The 21,262-nt window shown below is 38.4% G+C and overlaps 1 protein-coding gene across 5 annotated transcripts; it reads left to right on the forward strand.

Annotated features, from left to right (window-relative positions):
- The first annotated feature begins 905 nt into the window (after positions 1 to 905).
- On the forward strand, positions 906 to 19,698 carry LOC103719315 (OVARIAN TUMOR DOMAIN-containing deubiquitinating enzyme 2). 5 transcript variants are annotated; one of them, XM_008808504.4, is made up of 9 exons: positions 906 to 1,043; positions 1,525 to 1,605; positions 1,718 to 1,763; positions 5,268 to 5,376; positions 8,005 to 8,096; positions 8,186 to 8,248; positions 8,354 to 8,472; positions 19,099 to 19,174; positions 19,261 to 19,698. In XM_008808504.4, the coding sequence occupies exons 2-9, from the start codon at positions 1,541 to 1,543 to the stop codon at positions 19,315 to 19,317; spliced, it is 627 nt and encodes a 208-aa protein (XP_008806726.1). In that variant the 5' UTR covers positions 906 to 1,043; positions 1,525 to 1,540; the 3' UTR covers positions 19,318 to 19,698. The 5 variants fall into 5 exon arrangements, with proteins under 5 accessions (XP_008806726.1, XP_008806727.1, XP_008806728.1 ...); XM_008808505.3 differs by lacking the exon at positions 906 to 1,043 and adding an exon at positions 1,066 to 1,150; XM_008808506.4 differs by lacking the exon at positions 906 to 1,043 and adding an exon at positions 1,072 to 1,108.
- Positions 19,699 to 21,262: the final 1,564 nt, after the last annotated feature.

A 21,262-nucleotide genomic window follows, 5' to 3' on the forward strand; every position in this document is an offset into this window, starting at 1 on the left:
TTAGGATTGGCTTTATAGCACCTCATCCGCAATGTTTCTATTTGGAGCTAATGCCAATGATATTTCAAAAGTTTTCGTACTGATTCTTGCAATGTTGTTTCATGATTGCTTGAATTTTCTTCACTCCAAAATTATCCAACAAAGATTAAAATCCATCTTTATTATAATCAAGAATTGCCATGCTTGTCTTTGAGCCGTTAATTGACTTTAATAGAACTCCACCAGCCTGATTTGAGCCCTATCTATAGTTATGTGTTAAGCCTTATTCCGGCAATTTAGGATTGGCTTTACAGCACCTCATCCGCAATATTTCTATTTGGAGCTAATGCTAATAATATTTCAAAAGTTTTTCGTACTGATTCTTGCAATGTTGTTTATGATTGCTTGGATTTTCTCCTCTTCTGAAATTATCCAACAAAAATTAAAATTCATCTTTATTATAATCAAAAACCGCCAAGCTTGTCTTTGAGCCATAATTAACTTTGACTAGAACTCCAGGCCAGCCTAATTTGAGCCCTACCTATAATTATGTATTAAGTCTTGTTCCAACAATTTAGGATTGACGTTACAACACCTCATCCATAATGTTTCTATTTGGAGCTAATGCTAATGATATTTCAAAAGTTTTCATGCTGATTGTTACAATGTTAATTCATAATTACTTGAAATTTCTCCTCTTTCAAAATTATACAACAAAGATTAAAAGCCATCTTTATTAAAATCTTTTATGATATTTGTTTTATATGTATATATTATTACTAATGATTTTCCAATATTTTTAATTTTTTATTTTTTTATTTCTTGCGAATTAAAATGGAAAAAAGTTGTGTAACTTGAAAAGATGGGAACCAAGTTATTCGAGTCATGGTAAAAAATAGTAATAAGAAAAAAGGGTTCCACGGAAGACACCTTTTTTTGCCGCATTTCTGTGTCGGCTGGCTTCTTCATTTATCTTGCTCCATTCCTTTTCCGGGTACGGAGGGTATCCGATCGCTGTCGCCGCCGGTCCTCTCGTTTTCCCCCACTTGCCCACCTCCAAAAGGGTACAAACATTCTAACCAGCCATTCGCCTTCTTTTTTTTTTTTTCAAATTCGCCTGTGAAAGAAGGTTCTCCTCCTCTCCGCAGAGTTTCCTTTTTTCTTGGTAGTGGTATAGATTTAAAGATCTTGCCTTTTTTTATGGGTGATGCTTGCTTTCGGGCTCATCTTGTTTCTTGCCTTCCATATAGATTGAGGATCTGAGATTCAGTTTTATTTTTCCTTAGTTTTGTCGATTTGGTTAATTCAAGAACGTGATTCAGCTTTGTTTTGAAAATTGAACATTTTGTTTCAGTATTGGGTTTTAACCGTTGGGAGATTTGGGTTTTTTTGGATCTATCGAGTGTTATCCTGATTTGCCTGGCTTCTGGAATACAATTCTTTAGTTAATTTTTGGTTAATGATTTTACTTGAAGTGTTCTCTCATATTCTTTTATATGGTATGAATTATGCTCAAATTTTGGGGAGGTTGTTGTGTTGGTCCAGGTGGGAAATCAATAGAATGGAAGGAATCGTTGTGAGAAGAGTCATACCCTCCGACAATAGCTGCCTATTCAATGCTGTAGGGTGGGTTTCTTTTTAAAATTATTGGTGTCATATTTTGGCAAGGGAAGCTGTGGATTGTTCGAGTAATTTCTCTGCCGCTCTTTTCTTGTTCTTGTTGGTTATCTTTGTGCAGGTATGTGATGGATCACGACAAGCACAAAGCGCCAGAACTAAGACAGGTTTCTCGTCTGTTTTGAGAGAATTTCTCATTGCAACCCAATTTTCTGTCGTTTTGAACATCTGATCTTATCAATGCAAACAGTATCAGTACTGTTATGTTGGAATCAAACTTTTCTCTGGTCACGCATCAAGAATATTATGTACCATATATGTTTCCATCCCATATTAAACCAGCATTTCGGATGTTAAATGAGATCTATAGATGTCAAGGCAAGCTACAATTTGCTACATATCTGCAGAGCTCTTGTGTTTTGTTCTTTACTTGAATTATGAAGTTATGGTTTTGCGCACCTCTGCCTTGTCTAATAGTACTTGCTCTTGTTTTTTCCTGAGATTATACAAAGGTTAACTAGTCATTTGAGAATCCTTTTATTTCATCACACAGTTGACATTTTCACATAAGCTTTCTTTGATGAGTAACCATTCACCTAGTTTTGCTGTAGGGTTTGTGCCCATCCCATTGCAATGGGCGAACATCAATTTGGTTGATTCCTGGCATTGATGTTGAGTGTCCGGGTGGATAGAAAAATTTAAGATGGCAAACATTTTTAGATCTTTTTTTTATGTATGATCAGCATCGACAAATTAACGGCCATTCAGCTATTGATTTCAATTAAAAACATACGGCTGTGCGAAAATAATCTTATTCACTTTAGCTGGGTCTGCAATTGGTCTAAAATTTTACTAGATCTGCAACTAAGACATTTTAGTTAGATACAATTGTACAATCAGTGGGGAACACTTGTTTCACATAGCAACTCTGCCACAAACACCACCAGCATGTGAAGCAATTGGTGACGATAAGGTGACTCCTGCATGCCATTTGTAACCTAAGCTTACTTTTATCTGGCCATGCTTGACTGTATACATTAAAAGTATCACTAGCTTTACTCTCTATATGACCATTACATGGTTAAAGTAATTATAGCGAGCAATCTATATAACATTTTATGGAGTCTTATGAAATCCTGCTGAATGATTATGTTAGATGGTTTGCTACATGCAACTTGGACGAGCAATCTATATAACATTTTATGGAGTCTTATGAAATCCTGCTGAATGATTATGTTAAATGGTTTGCTACATGCAACTTGGACGATGGCATTCTTGGAAAGAATGACCAGAAACTGTCACTGCCAGCTAAGCTGCTGAAAGTGTTAGTAATTGCATTTTGATTTGGTCTAAGCAATCCATTGATGATTGTTTTTTACCCCTGATATATGTAATTAGGATCTAGATTTGAATGATGGTGGAAAGGAGATAAAAAAAGATCATATGTAGATAGCTGGTGTATATCCTGTGATGTTTAGATTGTTCCATTGTGAAAAGATTATAGTTTATGATTCTTTAGAATCTCCTTTAGAGTGCAAATGTTCCCTGTGCCATAAGGGGCCATGGGCTGTATATGGTCTGATGCTCAGCCCATGTTTTGGTCCCTGCCATGTCCGTCAATTAAATGCAAGGCAAGGCACAGAGGAGGACACACTGCTTAGGCTAGAGAAATTGTTCCCATAAATTCCTAAAAATAGTTTCCAAGTTGCTGTTCTGGGTTCATACATGCTTTGTATTAGATAGTTGGTTCTACTTTCCTGCCTCAAGGTGTTTGATTTAAGTCCCAGTATCTATGCATATTCCACATTATCTTGGCCCCTATTACATATTGCTTCATTTCCTTGTGAAACCGTGTAGGTGTATGTGTCTAGCCCCTGATTATTGGTTAACATTCCCTTCTGATCTCTTTCTCTCTCTCTCTCTGTGTGTGTGTGTCTAGCCCTTCATTACAACCAGAGTTGTTGTGGCACATAGGTACAAACAAGGTCTGCTGAACCGGCCCATACCGGCCGGTTCAGCACGTACCGTATTGGTACCAACCCCTACCGGTACGGTACAACCACATAAAATGGTTCGGGGCCGGAACCGAGTGGGGAAGAAGAAAGAAGAGAAAGAGGAGAAGAGGAAGAGAGAGGAAGAAAGAAGAGGAAAGAAGAGGAAGAAAGAAGAGGAAGAAGAAGAGAAAGAGGATAAGAAGAAGATGGTTCGACGTACCTCGGGCCGACCCCCTCCCGAGCACCTCGATGCGCACGCGGCCCTCCCAACGGTTCCTTCCTTGCTCGCGAGAGAAGGGGAGAAAGAGAGGAGAAGAGAGGAGGAGAGAGGGGAAGAAAGGAAAGGAGGAGAGAGTTTGGGAAGGCAGAAGAAGAAGGGAAGGGGAAAAAAAGAAAAGAAAAAAAAAATCTTTCCGCGTGCAGGGTAGGGCGCCCGCGCGAGCGCGAGTAGGGAATTGCTCGTGCCCGCGCGCAATTCCACGTATAGGGAACCTCGCTCCCACGCGGTTTCCTACGCTCGCACTGTTTTCCCACGCCCGCGCGTGGTTCCTCGTGTGGGGCAGCGAGCCCACGCGGGGCCGCGTGGGCATTTAATACAAAGTGGCATTTAATGCCAATTTGTGGCTAAAATGCGAACGCGCGCATGTTGGCCTTTTTTTTTTTTTTTTGGTTTCGGTTCGGCGCCGATTCCAACCGGTACCGGAGCCCACTGGTACGTCGGTTCGGTCGGCTCAGCGAACATTGGGTACAAATGGAATGCAGCTATCGGAAAGGGCAGTTTATTTATCGGTTCCAAAAAAAGGTGTGAACATGCCTCCACTAAACAACTTATATTAGACCATGATTTACAATCTTCCTTTTTTATTACCATCAATAGATTTATATAAATGGCACCTAGTTCTTGAATATACCAATGGACCTTTTATTACCTTTCCAATTGGTCGAACCAAGTTTTGTGCCGAACAGGTACATGCCAATAGATATGTTTATAAATGGAAAAGCTTAGCATTGGCAACTAGCCACGTTGAAGGCCTATTGCCTTCAGAACTCTTTAATTTCTCTATAGGTAGCTTATACACTAGTCGTTGTTGTTTTGTATATATGTGTTGAACGTTATTGGCACATATCCTTTGGATATTGCTTCCTTTCACATTACCCACCAGATTACTTTTTCTGATAATATTTTAGTGCTTTATCTGATCAAATGCTCATGCACACAGGTACAGAATACAGATATAGATAAAGTGCACATATGTGCACGTGCTTGTGTATGTATATCTATATGAATTTGGTTTTCATGCATTTATATATGAATTATTATTAAAGATGGTTCCTGTTTTGAATGTCATGCATTTTAGGACTGGAGCATAGATAAAAGCAAACATGAACACAAGATATGCATACATGCATAAATATAAACATGCACACAGACACACGTATTATGTATGCATTTGATTTTACAAACACACATTTGGGCATGTCTGTTCATCCATATATAACTGAACAAGCAATGTCATTATACTATATTCCAGTTCTCTGCCTCATCTGATAAAGGCATGGCTGTTCCAGTAGCCTTCTATACTGTGCTGCATTATACTGTCAATTTGTACTTTGTGTCCCCACCTTCTTTTCACTTTTCATGTTTTAACACTACAGTAAAATTTTTGTTTGCTAAAGGTCATAGCTGGAACAGTGGCGAGTGATCCAAAAAAATATAATCAAGCATTTCTTGGAAAATCAAATGAAGAATATTGTGCCTGGATTTTGAATCCTGAGAGGTGGGGAGGTGAGATCAATACATACTCCTTTACTAATGAGCAATTTATGATGTTGCTAACTGATTGGTAGTGTTTTCTATTGTGTTATAGCCATGAATGCTTGTAACTTTAGGAAGACAGTGAAATTATGCACAATTAAGATCCTTTTACTGCACATACATTTCACAACTTCCAATTTTGCCAATTTGTTGGTTTTATAATATCTGCTTTTATATATTGGTCCTGAATGCAACTGGTACTTAATTTATATAATAACACGTAAATTTAAGGATGAAATTCTCATACCATTTGATAAGAATCAGGTAGTATCCATTTGGTTCTGGCATGACATGAACTATTCTAACCAAAATGTGCCAGTATGTCATTTTCGAAAAAAATAACTCAAGTTTTAGGAAACTATGGCTATGGTCAGGCATTCATGCATGTACTGAAAATGGTTTAGTCTATCTTTAATCAATCTTTTGCTAGGAGCATTGTGCAGCTTGTGTAGGCAACCTACTATAAACTCTAGATCTCCCTTGGGCTGCAGTAAGTACAAGCCTTTGTCAATTGTGTTAGGGCAAGAGTTGTCTCAGTTGTAACCTGCAAGCGACCTTCCATAACATGACCCATTTATGGTAAGAAGTGAGCAAGGGTTGTTTAGTTTATTCCTTGTAAGGGATGTGCTATAATGCAAATAATTTTGTTATAAAGTAATGAGCATGGTTTGGTTAACCACATGAAATAGAGCAGAGGCATACAAACAAGTTCATTAAACAAATGAAGAGTAATAAAGAAAAGCTAGTTGATAAGATGATGCAAAGGAGAATCAATATTGTCCATTTACAAACTTTATACGTGGGGAAGGATAATAAAGAAATGGAGTTTGAAAGTGGTGGATTTAGAAATGGAATAGAAAGTTGTATATGTAAAAAGGATAAGTAATAGGCTAATAGCTATTGACTTAGTTTTGGACCAGGAGGTTATTAGCGTTAGCACTTATTTACTGCAAGTAGGTTAGGAGGATAGAATTTAAAGGTGATTTTGGAAGGAATTGGTTGATTAATACAAGGTATTCTAAAGGTAAACAAGATCATTAAGCTAGCAACTTAAATGGGCATGTAGCTAAGAGAGGTTTATGATGAGAGGATACATAGTGGGCATTGGTTTGGTGATAGGAATTTAATGGCAGATTTGATTCTTGAGTTTGAAATGGTTTATGATCTAACAATTGCAAATGCTTACTTTAAAAAAACAAGATGAACATTAAGTTTATTTCAAAGAGCTGATAAAATTTGTCATAGATAGATTACTCTTTCTTGTGAAGTAATAATATCAAAATGCAAAGACTCTAGGGTACTATGGAGAGCTTAAAAGTGATTGGGCTACTGATGTTAGATGTTTATACTAAGTGTAAGAAAAGAAACAAAATTTCTAAATGCCCAATAGTAAGTAGGTGGAATTCTAAACGGTAAAATGTTACATCTATTAGTCCAAGTTGAAGGTTTGATGATGTAGATTGGACGTCCTCATATTTTTCAAATGTCTACCACTGGATGATACACCATCGAAAATGGAAATGTGGTAATAGAAGAGTAAAAAAGCAAAATTTGGCGTGCATCTAACAGTGATGCAGAATGTCTGACAATAACCCATTCACTATGTAAATAGTTTTGGTCAAAATCTCCCTGCATAGATATAATATTTTTAGCTAAAATTATCTTAAAGATATATTCAGATAAATAAGTAGTGGTGCTGCCTAGACAAGGAATTTGATACCAATTCCAAGAAGGTTCATATGAGGTTGATAGCTGGTCTTAGAATTTGTTCAATCCATTTATGGATCCTTCTTGTCGTAGACTTATGCTTCATAACTCACTCCATTGTGATGATAAAATGTTTAAATGATGGCTTGGATGAGGCAGTTATGCTAATTGTCAATGCCCAATTCTCGTGTGAGGGAACCAATGCTTTTGTGAAGTGGATTGCCATTTTAGTTGTGAAAAGACTGAAGGCAAGGGTTTGATCACTCCATGGATCAGTTTGCTAATTTATTGAAAACAGTATCAGGACAGTTCTTTTCCAGTTATGTTCTATTTACTGTGCTTCTTTGCTCTCTTCTTTTCTTCTTATTGCACTATTTTTGTATGATCTCATTCCCATGAACTTATAATCTCATTTCTTAGGGGTTGTGTTTTGTGCAAGAATTCATAAGATTCTTCTGATCATTTGAGATCTTAAATCGCATACTTACTGGCTTTACCTGATTCATGCAAATATAAGTTATCTTAAATATTGATGCATCTAGCCAGTAAAAGTTTTATAGAATTCTTAAGACCTAGTAGACAAGCAATTTCTGCCTTTTAATAAAGCAATAAAGAGTCTGTTTAGCAGTATAGGTTCAATTCATTGATTTGGTAGCACTTTTATCAACATTTAGTATCTGGCACAAACTCTATTTTGTGTGTACTTCCAAATTTCTTGCTTGCTGTTTCTGCATGGTTTTTGCATTGCAGTTGATTATGAGCTTGTGTTCTACTTATTTATTTTACTCTGTAAAATCTGGTTATTTATTTTCCAGTTATGTTCTATGTTGCACTTAATTGTTTACCCCCATTAGATATATTTATTTATATTTCTCTACTTATGGTCCAAAGGTGCAATTGAACTTGCAATTCTATCAGAATATTATGGACGTGAGATTGCAGCATATGATATCCAGACCAGCCGTTGTGATTTGTATGGCCAGGTTTGTGGATTGCTCATGTTGGTTCTGCATTTGGTGGCAGATTCTTTTAAAATACTGAGTTTCTTTGCCTTTTGATACTTTTATAACAGGATAGGAATTATCAAGAGAGGGTTATGCTTATTTATGATGGCCTGCATTATGATGCATTAGCTGTATGTCTTCCTCATGGAAGTTTGGAATAAAATTTCTCATAAACTTACAATGGATCAAAGCATATTTGTTGTGTTGTCTTTTGATCTAATTTTTATATTATACAGATGTCTCCATTTGAAGGAGCACCGGAAGAGTTTGATCAAACCATTTTTACTGTTGATAACGATCATTCCATTGGGCCTGTGGAAGACCTCGCTCTTAATCTTGTTAGGGATGCTCAGAGGTAAGAATTTTATCATCTGTTTCAAACTAAATTAGCTGACTGGCAACAGTAGCGGTTTATCTTAGTTGGTATTTATTCATGTAACAGTTGTTATTGCTGTTTATCATTCATTTATACTTTACCTCATGGCTATTTTTATGCAAGAAAAAATATATTGAGACAATAAATTAACACTCTGGATCCAATAGGAGGGAAGAAAATGGCAAAGTGTCAATTTATTCAAGAGCCTTGGTCCGATAGGTTGGTTAGTGCTCTTGATCAGTCCAACACATATAGCTTGACATCTGCCTACTGGCAGCTTCTATCCGAGGGGAACATTCTTTGGGTTTCATGAATGAGTTGTGGAAGTGGGAATGATCAGTCAAGTTGTGCTGCAAAGGAAGCCAAAAAGAGTTGTATGAAACAAGAACAACAGTTGGTATGGTTGCCAGAATAGTGAAGGCTCCAGAAAATTATTGGAACTGGAAGCACTAAGTGTTTGATATATTTTCATTTAAATGATTCAAAGTTAACATGAATGCTAGTGCTAAAGTCTATTATTGTTTAGTTTTGGATAAGGAAAAAGTGCAAGCATAGAGTAACAATGAAATATAAATATGGATAGAGTTGTGGTAGTTATAGATAATGGTATTAATACTAGAAATCTTGAAAGTGATTAGAAGTTCATCCAAATGCAAGAAAAAGTTTTTAGAGAGCATGTCTTGAGATGGATTTGTCTAAAGAAAAAAAGTTTGGTTGAATTGACCTTTTCAATCTTTAGTTTAAGAACTTCCAAGTTTTAACAAATAACAAATGCAACAAAACATATGATTTAAGAAAAAAAGAGAAAAACCATTGAGGATCAGTGTTCTAGGAGGCTGACTGGTATAACATATGGATGAGGACCATTGGAACTTGCTTCTTGTTAAATCTGTTTTTACTGGTTTCAATCGAGCCTAGATGTTGTTTTTTAATGAGTCAAGGAGCCCTTGGTTCTGTTGCTTAAGATGTTATAACACAAGCAGATTGCAACAATGCTAATATTACTTTAACGATCGGCTTCTAGCTATTCCTGTAGTGGAAACAAATATATATTACTTTATAGATTATCTTGTTATGCTTGTCTTTATCCTTTACCAATGCATCACAATTAAATTTCAAGTATGTCTCTTCTTCTTCTTTGACCTTTACCAAGAGCGTATAACACAAGCAGATTGCAACAATGCTAATATTACTTTAACGATCGGCTTCTAGCTATTCCTGTAGTGGAAACAAATATATATTACTTTATAGATTATCTTGTTATGCTTGTCTTTATCCTTTACCAATGCATCACAATTAAATTTCAAGTATGTCTCTTCTTCTTCTTTGACGAGAGAGAGAGAGAGAGAGGGGTGGGCATCACATACAAGGGTATTACCACTAGCATATTATTATTGAAGTTTATAATGTTGACTGTATTGTCAATAGTGGTCTATTATATTCTTTAATTTCTTACACTCCTAGGGCACCTTATCTTATTTTTCTTCTTCACAAGCTCACCGAAAAAAAGGGACTACCAGAAATCAATGTGATCGCATTTTTGAGACTATCCAGTCCTTCTTCCCCGATCTCTACCAAGAGAGAGCTCATCAATCTCTACCAAGAGGGAGCTCTTATCTCAATTCTCCTTCCCACATGCTCAGCAAGAACATGAAATTACGAAAAATCAGTGTAATCACATTTTTGAGACTATTCAGTGCTTTTGCTTCTGTATTCCAAATACACTTTGGTTCACTTTTCTTTCTGAAATTTTTCATCATCTTATTCTCATAGCAGTTTTTTTTATTATTACTAGTATGCTTTTCATCTCAGTGAATGAACCAATTTCTAAGCTAGATCTGCTGTCAGTTTTCCATGTACACAGTTTTGGGTGGAAGTATATAGTTGCTTTTATTTTTTGTGCACTTTCTTCAAATGCTATCTATGCATTGTCTTCGAGTGTCTTGGAATGCGAATATTTTCAGGTACCGTTTCCTCTCTCCCTCTTCCATTTTACCCGCACTACCTCTTTAATGGTTGACAATCTCATCTATATCTTCTTGATGGTGATTCATCAACTTCATCTCCTTCCGGGCCTCTTATCTCTTGCCACTCTCGAGCATCTTGTTTATATGCTTATCCTTCTCTCTCTCCTTTTCCTTTCTTTCTCTTCTCCATGATTGACAATCTTATATTTTGATCTGCTTTTTTTAGTAGGTAAGCCATCAACCAAAGCTCCTATCAAATTTCCCATGGCAATGTCTATATGAAAGGGGCAATGTCATTTAATGTGTGATTGTACTTGTTTTATTGTTTTTTCCCTCTTACTAAGCAAACCAAGCTCATAGTTTGGTCATCTATGTACATTTTCCTTAGGCATAGTCTTAAGCATTAGGAGCGATCATGTTTTTGCTGATTGGGTAAGGATGCTACTTTCTAGAGTATGTTCTCTGCAATTCTATAGGGATGTGACTAGTTAAGGATATGCCAACTGTGTTCTTCCCTTTTCCTTCTTGATGGACAAGAAAATTTAATTACTTTAGATTATATTATATTCTCAGATCTTTGATATGATTTTTTTATAGATGGTTTTTGACACTTCTTTTAGGTAGTATTAGTATGCAAAAATCCTACTTTAGATATATGTTTATTTGGATAACCATAAGTTCATCAAGATTTGACTTTTAGTTGTTGTACTGTCTTTATATAGCGCTAATTGGGCTGCCAAATTTCAACAAATATTTTAGGTACTCGTATGGAGATTCGCTACTAGCTTATGGGCCTATTTGGCATCACTTTTTATTTTTTATTTTTAAAAATACAATCATAGAAACCGAGATAAAAAAACATGTTTGGTGCCGTTATTTTTGTTTTCTATTTTTCAAAATTTATTTTCATTATTTCTAAAAAAAATACATTTGCTATTTTCAAAAACAAGGAATTCATGCCTTTTACCACCACCACCGACACCACCTACATCGTGGCCACCATCACTGCTACTATCACCGCCATCATCTTCACCATCATCATCACCACTACCTTAGACATCATTTCTATGACTACTATCATTGCTACCACCATCGTCGTCTTCTCCACCACTGCCACCACCATCAATGCTGCCACCATCACTACAACCATTGCCGCCATTGCCACCACCACACCACCGCCACTACCATGGCCTCTACTACTTCGTCATCACACAATCACAATTATAATTGCTACCATCCCACATTATCTGTTTTTCCACCACCATTGTCGCTAATGCCATTACCCCCTTGCCGTCACTACATCATTAGCACCCCCATTGCTTCTACCATCACCACTACCACTACCGTCTCCATTGTCTCCACCACCACTACCACCATCTTGCCCAACATCATCATGTTTATCTTTTTAAGAATAATTAGCTATATGAAACATGTTTGTATTTTTAAAAATCTAAAAATAAGATATAGACAATTTTTATCTTTTATTTCTGAAAATGAAAAAAAAATGAAAGTGATGCCAAACAACACCTTAGAGTCCTTGTAAAACTAGTAAGCAAAGTGTCCTCTGGCCGATCACTAAAAGGCATTGTGCATGGTTTGTTCTCTCTCTCTCTCTCTCTCGCTCGCTCGCTCTCCCTCCCCACTTGATCTATTTTCTGTTATTTTTAGACTTTGGTTACATTATCTCTATTGTGCATGTACTTTTTGTTGAATTTCAGATATAAGTCAACTATTGACCCTTTTGTTGAGCTTGAAATCCTTGAGAACCTTATTCCTCCTAGCCTTCCCCATCACAAAAATTGTAATGCAAATTTATTTGAGATTTTACTTTTCCCTTAAGTCTTAAAGATATCCTGCTGTCCTTTGTGCAAGTTTAGGAAAGCAAGCAATCAAATTAGACCAACCTTACTTTAAGCCTTAGTCTAGGTCCTCCAGGGCCCCAATGCATTGCAGGGCATCCCATATGGATCTTCCACAGTTGACAATGTCATATGTTCATTTGCAAACTTCAATTAGTGATCTGTCAACTTCATCTTCTTCTAGTCCTCCCATTTCTCAAGATGCCAACTTCTTGAGCATCTGCTCTATTATGCTCCTCTTCCCTTTTTTTTTTGCTCTTCTCCCTCTTTCCTCATGGTTGAAAATCAAATATGTTGTCTGCATCTTTCCATTTTGTCTTGTTAGCTTCATCCCCTCCTATGATTCTTGTGCTAGGTGTTAAATACTAAAGGAGCATATGTTGACCCAGCTAGTTCAGCAACATTAGTTCCAATTGATTATTCTGTCACCTTCAATGATTATGATCTTACCTTATTTTCCTTTGATTGTCAGTATTCTAATTGCAATAAACAGCTAAGAATGACTTGCTGTTATTGATGTATATTTGCCCACCTTTTAGTGCTTTCTAGCAGGTATTCATTTTCACCGAGTCATAAAATGTGCCATCTCAAATTTCTGTTCTAGTTGTCAGTATTAAAGGAGCATATGTTGACCCAGTCTTTTTGGCAGTATTAATTCTAATTGATTGTTCTGTCACCCTCAATGCTTATGATCATATCGCCTATGTTTTCCTTTATGTGTGTCACTATTCTTACTGCAATAAACAGCTACTAGAGTAGCTTACTAACTTGCTGTTGTTGATGTATATTTGCTCAACATTAATGGCTTTCTAGTAGGTGTGCATTACGACCATGAGTAGTAAATGTGCCATGTAGTTGACATGATATCTTAATGGCATGAGTTCCTAGAGCACTTTTTGCTCCCAAACATTCTCTTAACTGGGATCACTTTCCTCATATTCCTAGGAAAAGTTGTTTCTTGAAAATTGGTCCACAAAATTAATTAGGGTTTTTTGCATGGATAACCTTCTAAATATCCAAATTTGCGTGAATATCCTTTCAAAATTGATATTTGCATGTATACCCTCGTAAAACTCTGTTATTGTACAAATACCCTAATATAACGATTGTTGTAACGGAGTTAAAAAAAAAACATATTTATATTAATTAAAAATAAAATAAAAAATTGAAATGACGTTATTATCCTTACTATTTCCTCCCACCGCACACCCTCCCCCCCACCCCCCACCCCCACCCCCACCCCCACCCCCCCCGTGGTGCTTTACTCTTCCCTGCCCTCCACTCCACCCCGGTGCCCGGCTTCCTCCCCGCCCCTGCGTATCGGGATCCCAAGAAGAAGAAGAAGACAGGAGCTCCACACAGCTGTGCTCTGCTTCAGAATCTCTTGGGCCCAGAAGAAAGAGAGAGAGAGAGGACTGCTGGTTCACAGAATCCAAAGGAACCTCGGCCCGTCAGGATTATCTCTCGATCTATGACACTGTTGATACCTCTGGTGTCTCGGTAGCTGGCTTTTTTTTTTTCCTTCTGTTTTTTGGTTTTTGTTTCTTTTAACTTTTGAAGGGAGAAAGTGAGGGAACACTGTAAACCAACAGTCCTCTCTCTCTCTCTCTCTCTCTCTCTCTCTCTCTCTCTTCTGGGCCCAAGAGATTTTGAAGCAGAGCACAGCTGTGTGGAGCTCCTGTCTTCTTCTTCTTGGGATCCCGATACGCGGGGGGCGGGGAGGAAGCCGGGCACCGGGTGGGGGGGCTGGTGTTGCTGGTGTGGGGTGGGGAGGGGAGGGAAGAGTAAGTAAGGCACCCGGGGGGAGGAAATAGTAAGGATAGTAACGTCATTTTAATTTTTTATTTTATTTTTAATTAATATAAATATGATTTTTTTAACACCGTTAAAACAACCGTTATATTAGGAGTATTTGTACAATAACAGAATTTTACGAGGGTATACATGCAAATATCAATTTTGAAAGGGTATTCACGCAAAATAAGATATTTAGAAGAGTATCCACGCAAAAAACCCAATAAATTAACTCTGATTGTTTGATTGAGTGATTAAAACATGACTAATGGCTTATGGGTTCACCTGAGAGTAAGGTGTGGGCTTCTCTGAGATGGCGAGACCTTTACTCCTTTTTAAGATGACCATCCAAATTTGCCAACATATCTTGCTCGTAAAGTGTATTGGTGGTTGTGCTAGAGACCTAAATTCATATCTTGCCTTCACTAGGATTTAGGGGACTAGGGATATTTGGGGGAGGGCTACCTTTTTGTTTTTCAACCTATTAACTACAAGCCCCTAACATTTTTTGCGAAAAGAAAGAGAAGAAAAAAAAGTTGACTATCATGTGATGATTAATTGTTGTTCTATGTATTATATTTGAAGAATGCTTTTCTTTATGCCTTTCCTCTTGGTTTCAAGCATCCTTGGTAGCATGTTTGTCATCAGCATTGAACTATTTATGGTCTAAAATAAGGTGCTTGAGTTTTTATTGAGATGTTTATCTACTCCATCCTTGCAACAGGTTTTCAATATGTGCATGATAATTTGTTTGCTCGCTCTTCACATGATCATATTATCTTGCTAATATGCATAAGTAACATTGTCATCATAGAGTATGATTTTCATCTTATTTGTTTTGTTAGGAGTATCGGAGTAGAGTGGCCTATAGATGTAGCTAAAGCCGACTTAAAGGGCTTTAATAGGATTAACTTTTGAATGTATCTGGTCAAATTTTGTTAGGTTCTAGTTTGATGTTCTAGAGTCTAATAGGAGTTTCTACTAGGCATGTATTTAGGTTGGTACTGGATGTGCACTGGATCTAAGTTCTCTCCCTATTAAGCATTCTGATAGGAGTCAAATTAGGGAATTGTTATGTAGCCGGCTATTCCCCTTTAATTGAGGAATTTGCAAGCTACTACTTACCTATTGGAGAGCTTGGGGTATGTCCTTTGTACATATGCACTGGCATCAGATCCTCCAAGCCACGCTAAGCCACATGCTGGAAGATAGAACGGGGAGGGGGGGCTTTAATTGAGGAATTTGCAAGCTACTACTTACCTATTTTGGAGAGCTTGGGGTATGTCCCCTATTTTGGAGGAAGGGGGGGGGGGGGGGTGGGGGGGGTGGGGTGTTGGAGGGAATTGGTGTGGATGAAAAAATGGATACTGAGAGAAACTTTTCAGTTCTACTCCTCACACGAGCTCTCTTCCTCCCTCTTCTCTTGACGCCACCCTGTCCATTAGCATTCTCCATTATGCTTTTTCACATGTAGAGGTGCTCGATTTAGCCATGATCTGAGCAACGGCCATCCTCTCACGGTTGCCATTGGCAATGGGTTAGGCGCAGAATATGTGGTAGTAATGAAGAGACTGTAGATGGCTGGCTCATCAAACACGAGGGTGATGGGAATATGGAGTCGGTGGTAGTGGTGGCATTATAGACATGGTAGCCATCAAAGGCACCACCACGGTTGCAGAGGAGGCTGTGGGTGGAGGTGGTGATGTCGATGGACTCAGGGAGGAAGTAGATGGCAGGGTCAGAGAAGATATGAGGGAGAGGGAACTACGGATGGAGCTTGTTGGAGGGAAGATGGTTAGGTTTTAGGTGTTGAGAGAAACAAAGGAGGAGAGCTTGTTAAGAGAGGGAAGGGAGTATAACTCAAATACCTCCGTTCCCCACCCCAACCTCTGTCCCCCACCCCAACCTCTGTCCCCCAATACCTCCGTACCAACCCCCCCCCCCCACAGGGTGTCTGATTTGTCAACTTCAAACTGGGATTTGTTGGATGCCAGTTTAGATTTGTTTGCTTTTTCTGATTGAGTCATAATTGAAGAAGGATAGCTGGCCATTTAGCACTAATGAAAGGGAGTTGTGGCTGATTGATTGATGGATCTTGGAATTGTATGCAGAGTTTTTTATTGAAAGAAAGAAAGCCATCAGGTCTCCTTCCCTTCTTCCTTTTTTTTTTCTTGCATTTCTGTTCTGTACTTCTCTAGTCTTTTCTCTTATCATATTCTCCCCTTCAACTACTCTTTCTTCAGTTATCTTTCATTCTTCACTTCTTTCTTGATTAAATTTATTGCTTGCTTTGATATAAAGTAGTAGATTATTGCTGTTCTACAGGTCTGAGATAAGATCAGTAGTATTTCTGCTGTGAATCTCTCTTATAGCAGGCTTCTATGGAGCTGATTTGTATTATATATCTCAGATCAATTTCAGATTTGAATCAAGCTTGCAGTAAAATCAGATTGTGATAGGCTTTAAAATCACAACGAGACTATGTCACCTACATTTCTCAAGCCTTTACTTTTTCGAAGCAAATATAATGCTGATATCACTTTTGCATGCTCAGTGCATTTATTCAGAATACAAGTCCTATTAATTGTCACCACAAGCTTCTGCCAGATGATGGTGAACCTCTATTTGATCTGATGCTAGTCAAATTGTTGGTGGTTCTACCCGGTTAGAAGATCTCTTGTTCAATAGTTGCTTATGCAGGCTGTATAGCTGTTACTTTGTTGTGCCAAGACTTCTCTATCCTTCCCATTCGTCCCTCTCATTGTGGTCTCATTATGTGGCCACTTATCTTTCCTTCTTCTTTGGCACCTGATTTTTATTTTCTTTTTAAAATCTGAACCAGGCTTCTGATGTCATAAACATGATCTCTTTGTTTCCTTGATGATTCTTTCATCTCATGCGATGCTAGAACGAACTGAGTCTCTGATTTGTGTGCCAAGGTGAAGTGTTATGCCATGGTGAGTACTTCCATAGAGGTCACTTCGATCTATCATCTAGTTCACATCATGAGGTCTCCCTTCTGTAACACTACCCTCCATTAAAATGCTGTTTAGATACAAACCAGTGTAAATGTGCATACCAAGCAAATTGAGATTGATTTTCATGTTGGGGTTGGGAATGGTTTGCGCTTTGGGCAAGGAGACCCTTGAGTGCCTCAACGCTCGGGCAAGGCAAGGAGACCTTTGAGTTCCTTAATTGTCCTCGAGCGAGGGAACATTACTGAGGCAACACGTAGGCTAGCATCTCAAACAAAACGAGAGGCATTCTGGTGAGAACCCCTCCAATGTCTGGCATTATTCTTCTTTTCTCTTTTTTGCCTATTTTTTTTAAATTCTGTTAGCTTTGCTTTAAGGGGCATCTTGGTCTATTAGAGCCCTTATAATAAGAGGTTACTCTAAGATGTTATGTGATTTAACTTTTTTTGTTCTGTTTAGAAACATCAAATATGGTTTAGAAAGTGGTATTTTATTATCAAATTTGAATTTTAAAGCTATTTTAGGATGTCCAGTGGTTTTATTTTTGCTACCTTCTATTTAGAAGCATGTGGTTGATGTGATGTTTTAAAAGATGTGGAGCATTATATCCAATGTTAAGACATTTATGTTTTAGGATGTTGAAATTGAATAATTAATCTCATGATGTTTGTGTTGTTTTGGATACAAATAGCACTTATTTCTAATGCATTTATTTAACTTTTCATGAATTAGCACCTTAGTTTTTGTTTTAGGGGAGCACCTTTTGGCACCTTGCACCGTAAGCAATATGGGGTTCTGTTGCCTTAAGGGTGCCTTTTGCTTATAACAACCTTGCATGGCACATGCTCCCGTTATAATATGCATTATATATAATCGTGCCCATTAGCCACACTCTTCAAATATTCATCATTTGCTTCTTGACTAATCTTGCCTTGTTACTAAAATGCTATCAGACTAGGTCTGGTAAAATAGGTAATGCCATGAAAATCCTATTTTGTGCACACAAATGGTTCTCCTGCCATGTCGCGTGAGAAGATTGGTGTAAATTTGAAGAATTAGTGCAATATGTGGGATAGTTGAATGTGAAGTTGCCAAGCTAGCATAAGTGAGCCCAAGGTATACTGAATCGATACCGATAGGCGTACCGGTCGCCTACCGGACCGGTGCCGAACCGATCCGCATAACAAGCTCGTGGCGCGCTGTGGCGAACCGGTGCGAATTGTCCAGTACGCATCTAGTATCGGCAGGTTCAAACTGGCTCTAGCCCGGTATCACTTAGTTTCAGCCTCGTAGAGGCTAGAACCGTTTTTTAAGACTAAACCGGACTAATCAGAGACCGGACCGGTTCGGTACGGGCTGAACCGGCTAGTACGGGCCGATTCAGCATACCTTGAGTGAGCCCAAAAAACTTTTTGCTCTATAGCATTTTCCTTGTAAAATAATGTGCCCTTGGAAGGGCAACCTGTTGTTTAATATAGTCAAGGAGCCAAGGTAGCCCTGACTGCAACAGTCATAGATAATTTACCCAAACTCCATGCATGCAACTTTAATATTTTTATGCACATCTGATAAGCTCAACAATTCATGATTGTTGCAGAATGCGTGCAAGAAGCATATTAGTCTCTCCAAATTATTCCAGCGCTTGGGTTTGAGATAGCTGTTGGGTCTCAGTGATCTTACAAGACCACTTTTAAAAATTCTTGGTAATAATTGGACATTCAAAAGATTAACAGAAACATACGGGCAGCCATAGAGCAGGAAAATGAGCATTTGTTATTTTACAGCAATGAGTAATGTAATTCCTATAACTGTGTCTCTTGGTTTGACTTTTCGGCGACACTTTGAATGTTAAACCGAGTGTTTTTCTTGCTCATTTTGGTGGTTGAATGCTAAACTTTCGAAGTTTTGAACATTGACATTTCTAGGGTTACTTCATTATCTTTAAAATTTTATGAACTATAAATATTTAGTGAAATAATTTGTAATTTTGCCAATTTTGCTATATTTCAGGATGAGGAATTATACAGACACTGCCAATTTCACCTTGCGTTGCGGGGTGTGCCAAATTGGTGTTGTTGGTCAACAGGTTACTATTTCTTTCAGAGATTCATCACCCTTTCTCTCTTCTTTTTCATTTTGATGTCTGAACCTTGTGTTCATTTTGACATGCAGGAGGCTGTTGAACATGCCCAAGCTACAGGTCACTTTAATTTTCAGGAGTATCAGTAAAGTATGGAACTTTTATATAAAAACCAGTCTCTGTAACTGATTCCTGCCCATTCATTTCATTCCTGTGATCTCTTATTTGGGCCAGAGGAAAGAAAGGTTGTATGGTTGAATTCATTAGATTGAGTTTGTCATTGTAATAATTAGAAGTCATCTGGTCTTTGTTGGAAGCTTCTTTACGGGACAAAAGAAAACAAAATAGTGCGGCAAGCATTCCATGTTTGATAACAGGTGACAGGGAGTTGGTTGTAGTTTGGTTTTGGTTAAAATGAATCATTTTGCTCTACTAATTGTGAATTAAGTCTAATGTGTTTGATTCGAGAATCAATAATGTTTCAGAAATGCAGTGCATAAATAAAAGAGTTGCTGGATGTTTTGGTTACAGCATATAGCATTTTCATGGTGAACAGACCTATTTATATTAGAAGATTTGATTGTTTGCAATGCCTTGCTGCCCCATGGATCTCCATTAGTAGAAGCATGTCGACAATGCTTCAATTTTTACATTCTATCACGGGTGCAACTGGGGTTGAGCTAATGACAGTTTGGTACGGGCTTGCCAGTGTTTGTGTACCTGCCTTGGAGATGGATTGGGTTGAAAATTGCTGACCAAATTAAATTTCAATTTGTATTTATGTTGAAGACTTGTGAGTGGGCTGCAACTCAAAATGAACTCCGTTCCCGTATAACCTTATTGCTCGAATCCCCTATAACCTAAAACTATGTGAGTAGTGCCAACCAAAAAAAAATACGATGTGATCTGAATTGTACTGTAGATTGAACACCATAGCATTATTGTTCAATAAGTTTTGTCAAGGACGGCTGCCTTCGGGTTAGCAGCGTCGGCATTGACTGCTTAACATTTAGTTCGGCTCGACAATACCGTGGAGGTTAAACATGGGTTGGTTTTGTGCCGTTTGGCATCATTTTTTTTTATTTTATAAAAATAGAAGTTTTATTTTTTAAATTTTTAAAATTATAAATATGTTTGGTATTGTCAATTATTAATATGATTATGATAATAAAGGCAGCGGTAATAGTAATGGAGGTGGTAGTAGTCCTTATGGCAAGGCTCGGTAGCAGGATGGGGATGGTGGTGTAATAGAGGCTATGACGGTGGTGACACCAACGATATAGTAGAGTCGATGACGATGACAATTATATAATCGAAATAGTGATAAGAGGGCCAGCAACTACAACAGTAGTGGTGATTGCGGAGGCGTCAGCGATATGACGAAAGCAGCAACACTAGAAGCAATAGTATGGCGGTCGTGGAGGCAGCAATTGTAGTGGCAAGGGCGGCGGGGATCAAGCTAAAAGCAGTATTGATGATTGTTGTGGGGACGGCCTTTGGCCGGAGCCTCACACAACAGCATAGCCCATATTAAGCTAGCAGAGAAAAAGAACTGTATTCCTTCCAAGGTATTGTCCGCTTTGGGCGCTCTGGCCCGCGCGTCCAGCGCAGACGGAGGGAGACTGGTGCCCTCACGGTTTTGTCCCACAAAAGAGCCCTCGAGAGGAAAGGATTTCCACCTCCCATTTAAGGCACAGAACCTTTCCGCGACAGCCCCCCAGACAACCTGAGGGGTAGTCAATGGAGAGAGGAGGCGCCCCTACCTGACACGCCATCTGTTGCGGGGACGGCCTTTGGCCGGAGCCTCACACAACAGCATAGCCCACATTAAGCTAGCGCTCCGGCCCGCGCGTCCAGCGCAGACGGGGGGAGACTGGTGCCCTCACGGTTTTGTCCCACGAAAGGGTCCTCGAGAGGAAAGGATTTCCACCCCCATTTAAGGCACAGAACCTTTCCGCTACTAGCCGATGTGGGACTAAATTCAAGGGCCCCCCCCCCAACAAAACAATGGTGATGGTTAAAGAAAATTAGTTTCTTATTTTAGAAAATACTAAAAGTAAGAATTTCTTATTTCAATTTTTTAGAATAACGTAC

Source organism: Phoenix dactylifera, unplaced genomic scaffold (assembly GCF_009389715.1).
Source record: "Phoenix dactylifera cultivar Barhee BC4 unplaced genomic scaffold, palm_55x_up_171113_PBpolish2nd_filt_p 000040F, whole genome shotgun sequence".
In the NCBI taxonomy this organism is placed as follows: Eukaryota; Viridiplantae; Streptophyta; class Magnoliopsida; order Arecales; family Arecaceae; genus Phoenix; species Phoenix dactylifera.

Coding starts and splice junctions, on each gene's coding strand:
- LOC103719315 (XM_017845755.3), top strand. CDS start 1,439: ATGATTTTACTTGAAGTGTTCTCTCATATTCTTTTATATGGTATGAAT. Junction 8,473..19,098: donor CTTGTTAGGGATGCTCAGAG/GTAAGAATTTTA, acceptor GCTATATTTCAG/GATGAGGAATTATACAGACA. Junction 19,175..19,260: donor TTGGTGTTGTTGGTCAACAG/GTTACTATTTCT, acceptor TTTGACATGCAG/GAGGCTGTTGAACATGCCCA.